The 17,395-nt window shown below is 56.4% G+C and overlaps 2 protein-coding genes across 3 annotated transcripts in view; one reads left to right on the top strand and one right to left on the bottom strand.

The window, feature by feature from the left end:
* Positions 1 to 4,260, top strand: part of IPPK (inositol-pentakisphosphate 2-kinase) — a 47,617-nt gene extending 43,357 nt beyond the window's left edge. Inside the window, exons 12-13 of the mRNA XM_046022246.1 lie at positions 958 to 1,037; positions 3,033 to 4,260. Of these exons, the coding sequence (XP_045878202.1) occupies positions 958 to 1,037; positions 3,033 to 3,258 (306 nt within the window). The 3' untranslated portion in view covers positions 3,259 to 4,260. The remainder of the gene's footprint in view (positions 1 to 957; positions 1,038 to 3,032) is intronic.
* Positions 4,261 to 4,365: 105 nt separating this feature from the next.
* LOC123952776 (centromere protein P) overlaps positions 4,366 to 17,395 on the bottom strand; it is a 240,106-nt gene continuing 227,076 nt past the window's right edge. Inside the window, exons 6-9 of one of the 2 annotated variants that reach the window (XM_046022252.1) lie at positions 6,746 to 6,825; positions 5,686 to 5,777; positions 5,279 to 5,427; positions 4,366 to 4,450 (exon numbers count right to left, since the gene is read on the bottom strand). In XM_046022252.1, the coding sequence (XP_045878208.1) occupies positions 5,297 to 5,427; positions 5,686 to 5,777; positions 6,746 to 6,825 (303 nt within the window). In that variant the 3' untranslated portion in view covers positions 4,366 to 4,450; positions 5,279 to 5,296. Of the gene's footprint in view, positions 4,451 to 4,900; positions 5,428 to 5,685; positions 5,778 to 6,745; positions 6,826 to 17,395 lie in introns of those variants that run through there. The other variant, XM_046022251.1, reaches the window with a different exon arrangement.

Here is a 17,395-nt window from a genome sequence, read left to right as displayed (position 1 = left end):
TAAAAATGTTTATCTCTTTAATTCGTTTGGACTGAATTTTTTGTGTATTCTGTGAAGTAAGCTGATTTTGTAGCCACATGAACCAAGTATAGGAGAGGCTTTGTAGGCCTCAAAAAAGCCACCATCCGGCCTGAGGTGCCCTGCATGGTCGTGTGCAGGGAAGGTGGGAACTGCACGTTTTCGTGGGGTTTGACTCAGACGGAAGGGGTGCAGGGAAGGCGAGACTCATCATTCAGCACATGATGTTGAGGCCAGTGACAGCCTGTCAGGCCCATTTCCTTTTTTGTAATTATTTTTGTAAAAGAACTCTTCAGTCTAAAAAACTCAGATAATAATGTGAGACATCAAAGTCGGGGGGTGGGGAATGCCCTGTGTGTCTGCCATGTAGGTGGGCACACACGGCCTCACGAGTTGGCTCCCCAGAGCACGCTGTGTGTGCTTTGCGCCAGCGGCCCTGGCAGACATGGTGAAGGCTGGTGCGGGCCCGTGGTCCAGCCCAGTGTAGAGAGCCACAGTGCCTGGGTTTGAACCGAGCCTCGCTGTCACAGGTCTTGCTGAGCGGGCCAGTTGTGGGGCACTCTGGGCACGAAGGGAGTTCACACCGAGCCTGGCAGCCCTCCACCCGCAGCATCACTCGTGCTGGTGGTGTGACCTGAGCAGGCCGCGCTGGGCGTGTGTGGAACAGAGCTGGCTCGGCTCCGTCAGGCCGCCTAGACCCCACTAGCCCAGGTAGCAGACTTGCAAGCTGGCAGGCTGGCTGCCTTGCTGAAGACAAGCCTGCATCCTGGTGCTTGGAGTCGGGGTCCGCGTGCTACGGGCAGTGAGAGAGCAGGGCGGGTGGGGCGGGCTGGCCTGGGGCTTCCTCACTTACCCCGGACCTGTAGCTGATTTCTGGACGGGTGCCGGGTGCGTGTGGCGGGGTACGGCCCTGGTGCTGACTTCCCCGTCCCGCCGCAGGTCCAGCAGTACCGGGTGGCCATGACTGCAAAGGACTGCTCCATCATGATCGCGCTGTCCCCCTGCCCGCAGGACACAAGGTGAGCTGCCTGCTGGGGTTCGTGCTCGTGGCCCTGCGGTTGCGGCACCCTGGCAGGCCACTGCTGCTACAGGCTGATGTCTGTGGGCTACGTGACCCCTGGTAACCCACCACGGCTTGTAACTCCTGCTGCTCTCTTGAAGCTTGTGATTCGGTTGGAAAGACATTTACAGAGAAAATCTTAAAAAGATTGTCCTATTAGAGATTACTGTCATTTTCTAAGAAAATACTCCAAAGGCTTAGAAGCAGCTTGGATCCTGTGGCGCAAATTCCTTTCTCTCAAGGCACCATGTGCTGACTGATGCTTGGAGGCCGGAGAAGCTGCAGATCCCCCACGAGGTCCGATACACCAGCCTTCGCGGCCCTTCGGGCCTGTGGGCCGGCACATTCCCTGTTGAGCTTCCTGTTGGCAGCAGCGCTCCCTGGACATTGTTATCCTTGTCTGGTCCCCTCCTCTGCCCTTTTTTTTTTTTTAGGAATTCAGGATGAACACAATAATCTTCTCTTGGTAATTAGATGGCATCTTCAGCACTGATCCGCAGCGTGCCAAACCCCACACACAGTGTTTGTGGAATGTTCCACATTCTTCTGACATGTGTTCCCGGGTCAAGATGACCTTATCCTTGGCCACCAGCCACCCATTTCTCAGATGCTTTTGAACTAAACATTCCCAGGACTGCTGCTCCCTGGCAGGCACGGAGCGGATAGGAAGCGCGGAGGGATGTTCCCAGGGTGTAGCCGATACCCGAAAAGGCGGTTCTGTTTAGACGAGGACCCCGGGGTCCCGGGAGGATGTGGCTGCAGTGCGCGTTCACTGGACTGAGCCACCTTGTCTGATGACAGAAGCATGCGGCTGTCACCGCTGCCCTCCTGCAAATAGGCACGCACTGAGGAATGTGCGGGAATGTGCAGGGCGGGCTGGCTGGTTGGCAGACGGGGCGGGGACACCTGTCCCAGGAGTCCCGGGGCGCAGCGCAGGAGCGTTTGGCACTGGACCTGCGCCCTGGGCTCCCCGGAACTTGTGCTGGACACAGACACAGGCGGCCTGTGTGCCAGGCGATGCCGGCCTGTGTGTGTGTCACCTTGTCAGGTGCCGGCTCGGTCGTGGGAAACCTGCTGGGGGCCGGAGAGGTGCTGTCCCGGCCCCGCTGCCTGGAGCTCGGGCCTTAGAAGCGGGACCTTCTGCCGCTGGGAGGGAGTAGCTTCGGCCCAGCAGCCGAGCCACGGCTCCCTTTTCCCCCACAGAGGGTATTTCGGGGCAGGAGTTAAGCGAGAGGCTCGGCCTTGATGAGCTTCGTCAGAACGGGAGCGTGTTCCTTGCTCTTCCCCTCCCAGGCAGGAGCTTTTGAAATTCGTGTTGTTTTGGGAAGCTTTCTAAATCTAGAAGAGTCGTGAGTGGGAAACTAGGACTCGTCTTCCTCTTGGGCTAAACCGAGCTCTTACATGTTTAGCCGTTGTTGGATGCAGAAAATTACCAAGCACTCTGAGAGCTGAGCGGGGGGGATGGCACCGCAATTTGAGTACAAAATTCAGAATTAGCCTCAGAGTGGTTGGTTTTAATATAAGTAATTGTTCATTTTCTGTTATAAGCACGACTACTTCTGATGTTTAGAAAACCCACAAAACTACGCCTTAGAAACAAAACATCGAACCCTGCAGATGAGATTTGAGGCTAAAGCATGAAATCAGAGCGCTCTCTGCAAACGTGAAGCGCCCCAGGGAACACGGGCTTCGCACCAGATGTGGGAAAAGGCGGGGGAGGGAAGTCTGCACCACGGGCCTGAGGAAAGGCCAGGTCGACCTTCTCCTTTCTCTCGGGGTTAGTGATTGCTGAGTCCCGGTCAGGGGTCCCCGGGATCGGGGGGATACCTGCTAGCCCTCCCATCCGTGCGGTGGCGGGGGGGGCGGGGTCACGGCAGACATAGGCGGGGTGTGTGCCCCGAACAGGGTGCGGATTTGGGGTTCATGTGTCCTGAAGCTGCTCTTCCGCTTCCAGCTCCGAGCAGAGGCCTGTTGTCCCTTCGTCGAGATCCAGGTTTGCTTTCTCCGTGTCCGTGCTGGACCTCGACCTGAAGCCCTACGAGAGCATTCCTCACCAGTACAAACTGGACGGCAAGATAGTCAACTTCTACTCAAAGACTGTACACGCCAAAGACGCGGCTGTGATGCCGACCAGGTACAAGGAGAGTGAGGACTGCACGTTAGTTCTCCATAAGGTCTAGGCGCTTCCTGCGGGGTCTTCAGAACTTGACCACGGAAGGTGCAGGCTGAATGAGAGAGCTGTTTTCTGTTGTGTTGGGTGACCTTTGGCTGTGAATGTTTTTGCTTTTTAACCACCTGGCCAGGTGGGGCTGTGGGTGACCCTGAATGGAAGGTCCGCGGACGAGGAGCGTCAGACCTGAGCGCCGCGGCGTGTGGTGTCCCCACACCCTCTGCTCTGGGCCGCTGCTCCTCCCCACCCAGGGCTGATGTCTGATCTCTGACGTAAAAGCCTTAAGACCCAAGGTTTGGATCTCCTGCCACCAGACTCTAACGTAGAAAACTTGAATGTCGCGTCCATCTTACAGTTTGGTCTTGAAAGGAAACATGCATACTACTGGAACTTTCCCGGCCGAGTTACGTGGTCACTTTGTCCGTGCGAGCCCCCGGTCAGCACAGGCCTCGTGGGCTCTGCCGCACAGAGGGATGGGGGGCTGGTGCGGACTTGGGTCCTGAGCTGTGTGGACTGGAGGTCTCTGTGGCGGTGCCACGGCCACTGCTCCGCACAGGCTCTTCAGGGAGCATGGGACTCGGGTCGGGGGTGGACACCACTCCCACGAGCGCTTTCTCTGCCGCGAGGGCAGCGAGGCGTTCCGTGCCGTGTGGCTGCTGCGGCGGCGCGCCTGGCATCCTGTGCTTCGGGGGAGCCGCCAGCTCTGCTCCTGCAGCGATGAGCGACTCCGGGCTGGCACCGAGGGGGTTCTTGTTGGGGTCACCGGAGTGGGCCCGGCTGCTAAGAAAACTGGGGGAATCTTGGCTTTGGTTTTTTACTCTATGGTGGGTTGTACAGATTATTTATATCATCGTTTTGAGGGACTAATGAAGGTTTATTGTAACATAAGATTATAATAGCAAAACCACGGTATTGTATGAAAATGCTACGTGAAAAATAAGAATATTTTGCTGATTGTAAATTTTTGTGGGGAATTTTGTGATAACTTGAGAATTACACTTGTTTGAATCAAGCCAGCTCTCCTAGAATTTATTCAGCTTTGTCCTAACATTTACTTCTTCCCTCAGAGGTTCAGAAAGATACTCAAATGACACGTGTCTCACCCGTGGGCGTTGGGGGGCTGTGGAGACACCCCTTGCAGGGACATGTGTGGACGGAAGCAGCTCTGTTGTTTCGGCCCGAGGTAGCTCCTTGTTGCTGGCCTGTGGGAGGAAGGGTGTGCACGGGACCCCGGCCTCGCAAGAAGGTGGGTTGGGCCACCTCTGAGGCCAGTCCTGGCTGAAATCACCAGCATCCACCTGGGGACCGACCAGGTCCTGCCCTGTGTGGTCTCCGCCTCACACTCCAGTGCGGCCGCTTCCCTGACTGGTTTCAAGCAGTATTTCTACTGATTCTAGCCTTTTAAATGCGGCGGCTGAGGCCAGTGCTGCCTGGGGGGCCGGGGGGGGGCCCTCAAGTCTCCGACACTGCATTTTTAAGGCTGACGGCTGCACTTTGATGTGAAGACCAAAAAGAGTGAGTTCTACTCTGTAGGGCAGGGTGGCAAGGTGGGTGCGTCTCCCTGGGCGTCAGGAATGTCAAGGAGTGGGGGCCCTTGGGTGGCAGGGGGAGGGCTGCCCCCCAGGGCGCCTCCATCCTCAGACTTGGTGAGAGGTAGAACCAGCTGCTCCCCCAAATCCAAGGATGGACGTTCCTGTTGTTATTTTTAAAATAATAATAGGAAACACAGGAAAAATAATAAGCTTAACTTTTGAGAAATTTATTAATTTTTCTAGTATTCTGTACCCCCAGCATGGGGCTTGAACTCACGACCCTGAGATCAAGAGTTGCATGCTCCCCCCGCCGAGCCTGCCAGCTGTCGCAGGCACTGTACGTGCTGCTGGTCTGGCGTTTTGTACTCCAGGAGCGGGGGTCTGTTTTCCCACGTTCTGACGGACGATATAGAATGTGCTAAAACTGCACAATGTGTCCTAAAGGTGTCGTTTCTGTGTGGAAGACAGCAACTGCTTCTGTGGAAGAAGGTCACGCACCTGCGTGTTTGCCAGGAACTAGCTGGCGTCCGCCGTGCAGAGCGACTTTATCAGGCTCTCCAGAGCGGCTTCAACGCCCAGCACACCCAGCAGGGCTCGGAAGCTGAGAGGCGCGGTCTCCAGGACTCGGTTCCGGTCCAGCTCCAGGGCTGCGGGGAGAGCAGGCTGGCTGAGACCCTCCCTCCTTCCCAGCCCACGACTTTTGTGACCTTGGGGATGGACCCACACACCAGAGGTGGGGAGGGAGCAGTCTCTCCTCACCTCTCCTTTCTGGTCACTGATAAACCGGTATAAACAATACGCTGAGATGTTCAGCTTTTGATTCTTGGCCTGAACACCAGAAGACAGGAGCAGGCGCCTGTTGGACACAGTAAGTCCTCACACACACCCCCGTGCCAGGCCCCTACCTCGCTGTGCTGCTTTGGGGAGAAGGTCCAGCTTTGGCAAAACCTTCCCTTCTTCATCTATCTGCACCCTCCAAACGATGACCAGCTCGAACCTGAAAGATGAAAGCTGCCTTTCTAAGTGCTGTTTGAAGTCAGGTGGGAGGTGTGACCTGGTGGCACCTGTCACCCTCCCCGAGGAGGTGCTCCTGGAGACGTCTGGCACGGATACGCGCCGCGTCTGCTCAGCGAAGCACGTGCGACATGAATGAAGAGGGAAATGGACCCCAAGACCCAGCAAGATGCTGTTCTGGACCCACAGCGTGGTGGTGTGGCCGTGCGGGTGACATACAGGATGCGGAAAACCTACTGGCCTGGGGCCTGAACGGACAGCGCAGTCTGGGAAGCACTGGCCGTGATGGGAGGCCAGGGGTTTCACTTCCAGCCACACAAGGCTGGGTCCTCGAGTGTCCAGCGACATGGACAGGAGTGTGAGAAATAGAGGAAAATAATGGATGACCCAAGTGCTCAAGACCCGAAGAAAGCAGAAATACAGCTGACGGAGTAGAACCACCGAGAATGAATGAACCGCGTACAGCCCCACGCGCTGCCAGAAGCTCATTTTGGAAATAACGTGGAGTAACAAAGGCTGTGGCTGCGAAGCCCACATAGTTACGGCTCCAGTTGAAGGTTTGAAAACAAAGCCCCTCAGGCACTCTGGCGTAGACCGTGAAGGCGCCTCACGTGCGGGGGCTATGGGGGGCTCCGACGTGTGTGCACGGGACCCCAGAGAAGCCCTCCCTTCACCCGGTACTCACCGCCTGCCGGCCTTCCCCCAGGTCAGCCCATCAAGACAGAGCCCCAGCTCCTCCCGGCCTCCCCGCCTTGCCCGCTCCGTCCCTGCAGCGAGCCCAGCACCACTGGCCGTTTCCCCATGTCCCCTCCCTGCTCTCTTCCCCAGAGCTGCATCAAGGTGTCTGGAAGGGAGGTGACATTCGTTTTCTACCACTTGCCATGCTGGTTTGTAGGAGCAAGCAGCCGTCTGGGGTGGGGGAGGCTGGACCTGCAGGGCACCCGCACTCACCCAGGCCGGCGGGCGCTCCGGACCACCATGCAGCTGGAGGCGGCCCCCTCTGGGAGGAGCACAGCTTCTGGGTACTTCGCCTGTGGGAGAGGAAGCAGGTACAGACAAATCAGGGACGGGACAGGAGCCGTCGCGAAGTCGAGTCAGGTCGCAGTGCACGTGTGGTTCGGCATCGTGGTGCCCCGAGACAGGGACGCTGAAGGCCTGCCCCCAAACCTGCTCTTGGCTCCTTTCCCGCTGCTTTTGTTGTGAGGACCTGCAGCCCCATTTCACACAGGCCGCAATGTAGATGGTGTCCGCCCTCCTTGTAAGGGACCAGGACTCAGACCACATCTAAGGCAGGACCAGGTGAGAAGGCCTGGAAGCCATCACACGCGTATTCCAGACCTCCTGTGCTAGACACTTCGAAGCAAAGGCCCCTTGGTGTCCTCGTCTTTGTTCTCACGCTTCCTGGAGGCCTGAGGGGACATGTGCACCAGACCACCGTCCTCAGTAGAAAGCCCCAAGACCCTGAACAAAGACGAGACGCCCTCCTTTCCTTTCCACGTCTCCCACATGCTCTGTCTGTATCTTTCTGTAAGTTCAGTAAACTCTGTTCTCCCCTCCTGCTGGCTCAGCGTTTGATTTCCATCCTGCGTGCAGCCAGGGCCCCTCTTAGCTGGTCCTGCAGGAGCCCCTCTGTGGTCTGCGACCCAGTCTGCGGCATCATGGCCACCCCACTCCTGCCTCTTGTGCTCAGTGGTGCTGCCTATTCTAGATCTTTCCACTGCCCCACAGCCCCCATGTGCCCACACCCTCTACCTCCCAGTGAAGAGCTTCATCCCAGTTTCACCTGTTTGTCTCCCAGGGCTCTCTGGCCTTTGGCCACGCTGCCTCCCTAGACCCCTCTTTGCCCTGGGGTAGCCCTTCCGTCTGCCCTGTTCTCGAGGCATGGGTGGCCCGAGGCCAGTCACACATCTCTGCAGGGTTCCTTGCAGCCCACCAGGGTGATGCTCGACCTGATGACCAGTGCTGACTTACTGCTGTTGTCTGGAGCTTTAGCATTTGGCCTGAAAAGCCCTTCAACTGCAGCCCCCAGGCCGGCCCCTGCCGCAGTACCGGCTCCCGCCCTGTCCATCCTCACACCTGCCGCCAGATGGCCCCCGGCCCATCTGCACTTCGGGAACAGAGCCACTGGGGGCCCCTGGTGACCTCTGCGTCGGTCTCCCCCAGAAGTGTGCCTGGCTGCCTGGACTAATGGGGTCTCGGGGAGCATGCTCCCCCAAGCCAGCTCCACGAGATCACATGCCACGCGAGAGTCAAAGATACTCTAAAAGAGGGAAATGAAATGGAATTTCACAGATTTCTAGGCTTGCAACTCTAAGGCAGGGCTGGTTTTCCCCTCTACCTACTATTCTAGAAAAATCTGATCCTATTCCTCGCAGCAGAATTGACACGTGAACGTACACCTGGCTTCGAGGTCTGCTCTCTGGGGAGCGGACTGCAGGGCTGGGGGGGGGGGGCGAGCAGCCGAGGCTGCTGTGGGCTCCAGTGCGGACTGTGGTGGGCCTGTGGGCTCCGGGGCCAGTGTCCGAGACACGTCTTCTCTCCCCGCTCCCACTGCGCGAGGTCTACAGAAACAGGTATCCGGGCTGACGCGGAGGGCAGATGCGAGCCCTGCTGTGTCCCGCACGGAGCCTCACAGGGACAGCTGTGGGTATCAGAACCCAGGGCTTCAGAGGACAGGACCTTCCTGAGGACACAAGTGCTCGGTGGACACAACCCAATCAGCCCCAAGAAGGAGGTCTCGTAGGGACAGCTTCTGAAGGGCCGGCCCGAAGATCAGCCTGTGCTGCCAGGGTGTGAGGCCAATGCTCCAGACCCATGTGTGAAAGATGCCGACGGAGCACGATCACGTCCAAACACCAGGCTGTTCTGACCAAAGGCTGGGCTCGGCCTGGTTTAAGCTTACAGCCAGTTTCTAATTTCAGTGAAACAGTGTGTATGAGAAAATGTATACTTGAGTGTTCTAAATGGAAAGCGCTGCTTGATTTTTAAACCTCAAGCTCTTCTAAATTAATAACAGCTGTAGCAGGGCCCCACAGAGGGACACGTGAGCGCGGCTCCCAGGCTGGGGGGCGGCCGCACCAGGCGGGTGCTGGCTCCGGCGTGGGGCCCGCGGGGCAGACACGCGGCGGGCTCAGCCCCCCGGGCGGCCCTCACCGCCTGGCCGGGCCTCCTCACGAGCAGAAGGAGGGTTTAGATCAGTGTTCACAAAAAGATACACTCCGTCTAGTTTAAACACAAGCAAGAACAAACACGGACACCAGGAAGAGGCCGGGCCCCCAGGATGTTTCTGGGGGGCTCTTGGGGGGCGTGCTGAGTTGCCTCTTACACAAGGCAGCACGGCGGCCCGCGGCCCGGCTTCCCGCACCCGCGCACACGCAGCAGAGTGTGCAGAGCGGAGCCCGCGGGCAGCCGACGACGAGACCCGCAGAGCACGGTGTGACCGCGGTGCGCCGGGGGCGCTGCGAACAGAGCCGTTGTGACATGGGACGCGGCTCCTAAGGCAGATGAGCACACTTCAACGGTGGTTACTAGTTTCACGTAGGACTGTGTGTGACGGGAGGTGGCGTTGGGAAGCTGGGAACAAGCTGTGCGATGGGGGGCTCTGCACACGCGGGGTGTCAGCCTGTCCCAAGTGTGATTCAACACGGGGTTGACTCAGCGCTTGCCACTCGCCTGGCAGTGCGCCTTCCAGAGCAGCAGTGGTGGCCATGGGGACACTGGCTTGGGGTCACATCCTTTCTCACTGGTGACTTGCTTTGCCGTTGAAGTGGCTGCTGGTCCAAAGGGAACAGAACTTCTAGGAGCACGGGGGAGAACCAGCCTTGCGTCTACGCGCCCGTGCTAGCAGCCCGGGGTGCCCTGCCTGCCTCCTGCTCACCCGTACGGGCAGCCTTGCATCCTGAGCTCAAATGCGCCTGAGTGTCCACGGATTAATTCATCTTGACTTTATGTCTGGCTAATTCAATAGTTTCTTTTTAAAAAATTGAGATATAATTCACATACCATTTACTCCTTCAAAGCGTACATAATTCAGGAGGTTTTCGTGTATTCAAAGGCCGTACCACATCTCTGCGCCCCAACTGCAGAGGCCCTGCTGCTTTCGCTCCTGCCCCTTCACCCCTCTGTGCACCCCAGGCAGCAGGCAGCGAGTGTGGACCGACTGTCCACAGATGCCACCGTTCTGGGCATTTCAGACAAATGGAATCAGTCGAGATGTGCCCTATGTGACTGGCCTCTCTGACGTGCACGTTCTCGGGGTGTGACCACACGGCAGCCAGCGTCCATGGTCACTCCTTTACGTGCTGAGGAACACCCCGTGTTCCTCCCCTCATCAGCTGATGGGCACATGGCGGTTCTTTGCTTTTTGGCTACTGGAAACAAAGCTTCGGCGCATGCAAGTGGGCACCTGCGTTCTCCTCTTGGTGATGCACCTGGGAGCGGCACGGCTGAGTCCTCGGGGACTCCATGTAGCCACAGAGGAACTGGCCAACTGCTGCCCGCGGTGGCCGCCCACTTTCATGATTCCATCAGCAGCGTCTGACGGTCCTGATTTCTCTGTCTCCTTGCTGACAGCGTTCGTCATCGCCCCCTCTTAGAAACCCTTCTTGTCCTCCGGTGGGGGGGAGGTGGGCAGTCCCTGTGGACTGCATTTCCCTGGTTTTCCTGATGGCCACGGTGCAGAGCCTCTTCCCGGGCGTCCAGTCATCTGCTCGCCTCCAGAGCAGTGTGTGTTGAGATCCTTTGCCTAATTCCTAAACTGGCTATTTTTCTTCTTAGTAGTGAATTATAGTAGCTCTTTGTATTGTTTGGATACAAATCATTTGTCAGATGAAAGGATTTATCCCGCTCTGTGGATTGTCTTTCCTTCCTACTGGCGTCACCTGCATGAGGTTTTTAATTTTGATGAAGCCCAATCTCTCTGTTTTTGTTCTTTTTTTTTTTTGCTTCTGCTTTTGGTGTCAGAACTAAGAAACCAAAGCTGAACCCAGAGTCACAGAGATTCACACCCATGCTTTTTTTTTCTAAGAGTTCTATATTTTTAGCTTTTAAAATTGGGTCTTTGATCCGTTTTGAGTTAACTTGTGTAGGTGACGTGAGGCAGGAGTCCACCTTCATTCTTTCGTCGGTGATACTCAGCCGTCTCTGGGTCGGTCACTGAAAAGACTGTTCTTCCCCATTTAACTGGATCTGGTCCTATATTAGCAACATCTTGTATTTGAAGACAGCCTGGTCCAGAGTACGTGTGAGGTTTCACCGGGGCACAGAACGCATCCCAGGCTTCCCAACAGATGTATGTATGTAGAAACGTGAGCCTCCCTGTGTACCCCCTACACAGAAATGGATCGCAGATCTAAATGTAGGAGCTAAAATTGTAAGACTTAAGAAAAATTAAAAAAAAACTTCCTAGTTCTGGGTTAGCTGAAGATTTCTCAGATACAAAATAACAACTAGGAGCCACAAAAGAAAACTAAATGGGGTAACCTCATCAGAATTAGAAATGACCGCTCTTAAAGAAGCCCGCCTCAGACTACATGTAAAGAACATTTATAACTCATTAAGAAGAAGACAAACAACCTAATTTATAGAACAATCAAAGGATTTAAAGATACCTAACGGAAGAAGAGATGTGGACGGAAAAGGTACTGTCACTAGTCATTAGGGAAATGCAGTGAGATGCCATCCTGTACCTACCAGAACGGCTAATACAGACACAACTCAAACACCGAGTTTGGATGGAGAAGTGGACCTACCTGTTCCTGTAGAAACTGGGAGTCTGGTGGCTTCTTAAGGAGTTAGATACGCAAGCAATCCTACTCCTAAGTGTTCACCTGAGAGAAACCAAAACATGTCCAGAGAACTGCATGCGACTGCCCCTCGTCATAGCCACGTGCGGAACCAGTGAGCGATCCGAGGCCCATGTCCCCGACGGCTGCACGACAGAGGGGTGTTCCGCCGCAGCGTCACCCGCCTCAGAGCATGGACAAACCTCGGAAGACAGACAAGGGCCACACGGATGAGAACCTAGAGGCGACAAGGGGCCAGAAGTCACAGGGTGAGGTGGGGGAATGGGGCGGACCACGAGGGCGTCCGTCCAAACTCAGCAAATTACGGCTGGAACAAGTGCGTGTTATTGTACGAAAATGAGACCTTGTTTCTACAAGAAACATCTCTCCACTCCTGGGGCCTGGGCAGCTCTGCTCCCCTCAGGTGAAGGGTGTCCTCTGAGAAGCCCTACTTGGCGCCACACACTGTTCCGGACACACGGACCCAGAGACGAGCCCGTGAGATGCACGTCGTGCTGAGCGACTGGATGGTGGTCCAGGGCCTCCTAACACAGGTGCCACTTGGGTTCAGACCTGAATGATGGCAAGATGGGGGCCCCTCACTGCGGGAAAGTGGAGGAAGGCACAGGCACAGCTGGGAGGCGGGCAGGGCCAGGACGCAGACGCTCAGCTCCAGAGCCGGGCGCGTGGTCAAGCTGCCGTCCTGACACGGCCGTGCTGGCGGCCAGGGTGTGGAGAGCAGGCGTGGCTGGGGCGGTGGTGGGCCCTGCGCCAGACTCTGGACGGTGACAAAGAGCCCAAGGCCCGGAAGTGAGACAAAGGCGCAGGCAGGTCCACAAGGGGCCATTAGAGAAGCAGGGAATGGCTGGGCGTGGGCAGTGACGGGGTGCAGTGAGCCAGCCAGCCCTCCAGTCATCCCTGCTTGGGGACAGGCCTGGGTGGACGGTGGCGGGCGCCTCTGATCAAGTTACCTGTCATCTTGAGACTCACAAATCTAAACCTCCACAAGCCCACACTCATGGGAACGCCTGACCCGTAGAACACCAGCCTCCAGCTGCGCTCCTGGGAGCTCGCCCGACCCCAGAGAACAGCACCTGACCCCCAGGCCATCTGCACAGCCTCGGGGTCAGAGCTCCCTGCGTGTGAGGCCCCGGACCTCCTGAGTGCACGGATGACGCCCTTCCGTAGGCCCGCGTTCTGGCCACCTGACACCGCACACACTCCAAGGACTGGGAGGGGAGCCCCCCACTGCGGCTCCAGGTGGGGGCATGGGCAGGGGTCCCTGCGACGGGCTTGTGCAGCTCAGAGGGTCGGTGGCTGGTCAGAGCCGTGGGGCATCTGCTACAGCTCACACCCAAACACGCGGAGACGAATGTTCTCATTACTCCAGCCACAGAAGGCCTAGACGTGCCCGCGGAAGAACGGCGATGGGCTCTCACCTGGAAAGACCAAGACCTACTACGTGGCCTCTCAGTGCCAGACAGGGGGGCAGGTCCTCACACACACGTTATGTCTGTGATCACAGACGTCACATCGTGATCATGCTGCTCTTACGGGCTCAACAAGGGCTTCGTTCCAGGGGCCCCGGGACCCTCTGTCACCCCTGCAGGCTCAGCCGACAACCTGACAAGCGCCCTCGCTCCTCTGTCTCTACAGCGAGCAGCAGACAGGATGCTCCTGACACTCGGCACTTCCCCCCGTGTGGGGCCCTTCTGCTTTACCAAACAGACCACCCCAGCTAGCAAGTGCCCCTCTCAGGGTTTTGATCCCACCTGTGCCCCAGGCTGCTCCCCTTCGTCTGGGCGGTTTGGAGGGCGCAGGCCTCTTGGACTATGGACGGACTTTGGCCAGGTCTGACATGTCCTCATGATGCCACGCTGGGAGCAGTGTGGACACACTGCAGGGCTGGTGGCCAGAGGTCACCCCTTTCCCCTGTAACTGCTGTCTTCCCGGGGACAGCCAGAGACCAGGCCACTGTCCGCTTCATGTGGGATGTCCATTCACCGGCCTCGGCCCTGGGGATGCCTAGGGGCTCAGTCAGCCACATGGGGACCACCAAAGGGTGACTGTCTGCATATCCTTCCACATCCATTAGTGGCTTTCCGCCGGGGGAACAAGGTTTTCCTCCTCCCTTATTTCTGTACCAGTACCGACTCTCAGTGTGAATCCACGTTTCTCCAATCCACGTTTCTCCTTTTCTGGAGAAAGAGCCCAAGAGGACAGGCCGGAGGAATGCGCACACGGCACGGCCCCTCTGAATGCCCCTGCGCACACATATCAGACACAAGCAGGAGGTCACCTTGGGCTTCCCTCCAGGGGCCTCCCCACTTCCTTCCTGGGTTTACTCTGCCCTCTTCACCCTCAGTGGATTCCCTGCATCAGCCCATCTAGTCTCCCCCTCCTGATGGCACAAGGTGCCTCTTCGGGAAGAGAAGGCACAGCCAGGAAAGCACATTCTCTTTCCATTATCTAACGGTGCTGAGCGTTTTCTGGGCCATGTGCTGGCTGAGGGCTCTGTCCTCCTGATCAGAGGAGGATCTCAGACCGTGACGGCTCGCTCGCAGGAGAGAGGATATTGCACGGCAGTCCTGGAGAAGAAATCCGTCATAGCATCACCGTCTGAAATAACAGAACCGGCGCCCTGCAGCGCCGGGGGTCCTGGGAGGACACGGAGGATTCTCGCGGCAATGGTGCACACTCGTGACAGACGTTGGGCTGACAGCTGACGAAGTCCTGAGCCACAAGCCGAAGAGCAGGGGTCCTGCGCTCCTGCGTTCTCATCACAGACGGGATGGAAAGACCAGCTCTTTCCGATCCTGTTGTCATGTTGTCATGGGAGTAACACCCACGCCGTCAGACCAGGCGCTGCGGCATCGCCTCTCACACCCCAAGCTGCTCCAGCTTTCCTAGGCGCGGCCCTGGAAACGGGACGCAGACGCAGCTCCCTGCATGTCCACACCCAGGGCTCTGGGCGTGAGAGGTGGGGAGCAGACCCCAGACCCCGTGGGTGGGTTGACATGGGGTCCCTGACCTCCTTCAAGATGCAGGCTTCTGGGGGCTCCACAAAACGGAACCGCGGGAGAAAATAACCGGGAAATGCTGAGGAGCTCGGTTTCACATGTTGCAGGTCTGGAGGGTGGTAAAAAACACGTCCTAAATGTTGCTCAGGAAGACAACCATCAAACTTGTTCTAAGCCCCCAGAGGCTGTAAACCAGAAAAAGCCAGACCGTCATGGTATTAGGCACTACGGCCGCAGGCAAGCCTCAGGGCCTGGTGTGCCTCTAGGTGTCTGGTCTCCAGCCCTGCGGCCCCTGGGGCCTGTCCGGACGTTCTCCGCTCCCTGTTTCCCTCCCCGCCCTTCCCCTTCTGTCTTGTTCTGTGAGCCTTGGGCGGAATCAGGGCATCTCAGGGACCCACCTTGTTAGAAATGAAGACTTGGGTTTTTCCCAACAGAAAGTGCCACACGAAGGGTGGCTGTCAGGAAGGGGGCACCCGGAGCGGGGGTGGCAAACAGCAGCAGCTGGCGAGTCCATGCCCCTGTGTCTGCACAGCAGCTGATTAAAGTGGTTTTTACATTTGTAAATGGTCAGGAAAAAAACCCCAAGAGCTTATGCCATGTGAAAATTATATGAAGTTCAAACTCGAGTGCCCATGCTGAGATCTCGTGTGCGTTCCTGCCCACCCGGCAGTCTGACCATGTGTCCCCCCGGGGACCCCTGACACAAGTAGAAACCTGAGGGGAGGCCAGGGCAGGGCCCAGGGGACAGCACGTGCTAGAGACATCAGGAGGGGACCACACCACATTTTTCATGGTGTCTCTTCTTGGGAAGTGACCCCGGGAGACAGGAGAGCAGACTGGCCCACGACTGTTCAGCCTGGGGGCCCTGGATGCATTGTGTCCTGCGTGGCCCTTGGAACAGAAGCAGGACGAGCAGTGGGGCCTCTCTGCTCTGTAAGACGTGCCCTCACCCATTCTCATTCCACCTGGGCCATGTCCTCCCGGGCCCCAGGGCTGAACGTGCCCTGTCTTCTTCCTTTTACCCTATCTTCCTCCTCGTCTTGCTATTTCCTTATAGTTTCTGCTATATTTTTCGTATTTCATTTTAATTGTATTAAGCTACAAAAACTTCACAAAAAAACCCTCAGTTCATATTTTATAATTCCGTATTTCAGTTTTATTTATCCTTTGTCTGAGCTCAGGTACTCACAGTGATTTCCGTCCCAGGAGACACAGTGTGCTCTAAGGTGGCCCATCCCACGGGCACCCTTCCTGCCCTTGTCTTTTGACTTCTCCCAATAGAACCTGTTCACTTGGTGAAGGGGTGACAGCGACCATGCTGTTCCCCTGGAAACAGCCCACCTTCCCGACAGAAAATGCAGATGCCCTGTGTCCCCCTCCACTTTCTTGTCTGGGTTTCCTCCGCACAACCACCTGTGCCGATGGCCCACGGGCACTGCTCGGTGGGGACAAACCAGCCACCTCACGACCCCTTCTCATCCAGGGACTTGGGGCAGGTGGAGCCGCACTGTCTTGGCCTGTCCAGACCGCACAGGGGCCCCCAAACTGCCCTCACCCCCTCTCCACAGCACGCAGCATTTTCAGGAAACCAAGCAGATGCTGACACGCGAGGTGATGCATGAAATGTGGCCACAAACACCGCGGCTGGGAAATGGAATTGAAAGAAGCAGAAGGATGTGCGACTCAGGAGAGAGAACTTGTTTACAAACACAATTCTCCCATGCTCCCCACCCCACCCCGTCTGAGAACGGAAACAGGGAAACCGGGCCAACAAATCAGTCATGAACGCAGCCGCGACACACACCGGCAGTCCACGGGAGGGCAACCGCGTCAGGGCGAGGACCCCGCGGTGTCACCGCTAGCGGAAGCGGACTGAGCAGCAGGCCAGTCTGTGTCCTGAGCTGAAACACAGTTCTGGCCCCATCTCAACTAATAATTCCAAAGGTGAGCCAAGTTGGTTTCTCTGAAAACCATCAGAAGTGGTCCTTAAGAAGATGAATACACATGTATAAATGGAAAATGCTAGAAACTCTTGAGAGGTAATTTCTCAACTTCCTCTTCATGTACGTATGAATATGTAATCATGTGCGCAAAATAACAAAAAGCAAGCAGATAATGAAAGTGACGTTCCATATAGTCACTGGCAATTTTATCATTACTGTGGTTTTAAACTCATCACTTCACAAGTGTTGAAGTAGTGTTGTCCAAAACATCGAAACCAGCTTTGAAGTTACTGCAGTCTCATTTCATTTTTTTTCATACTTTGAGTTTTTAGGGTCTTGAGTTTAGGGGCGCCTGGGTGGCTCAGTTGGTTAAGCAACGGCCTTCGTCTCAGGTCATGATCACAGAGTCCCAGGATCGAGTCCCGCATCGGGTTCCCAGCTCCATGGGGAGTCTGCTTCTCCCTCTGACCTTCTCCCCTCTCCTGCTCTCTCTCTCTCAAATAAATAAAATCTTAAAAAAAAAAAAAAAGATTATATATAGGGTCTTGAGTGTATCTTCCAAAAAACAAATCTCATGCACGCACACACAAACACACACAATTTTTTTTTTTAAAGATTTATTTATTTATTTATTTGACAGAGAGAGAGATCACAAGTAGGCAGAGAGGCAGGCAGAGAGAGGGGAAGGAAGCAGGCTCCCTGCTGAACAGAGAGCCCGACGCGGGGCTGGATCCCAGGACCCTGAGATCATGACCTGAGCCGAAGGCAGCGGCTTAACCACTGAGCCACCCAGGCGCCCCCAAACACACACAATTTACCCGTAACCTCCACGGGCCCTATGCCCTCGACATGGAC

The sequence above is a fragment of the Meles meles genome, chromosome 11 (assembly GCF_922984935.1).
Source record: "Meles meles chromosome 11, mMelMel3.1 paternal haplotype, whole genome shotgun sequence".
NCBI lineage: Eukaryota > Metazoa > Chordata > Mammalia > Carnivora > Mustelidae > Meles > Meles meles.
Note: the sequence above shows the minus strand (reverse complement) of the source record. Positions and strands in the feature narration are given on the sequence as shown.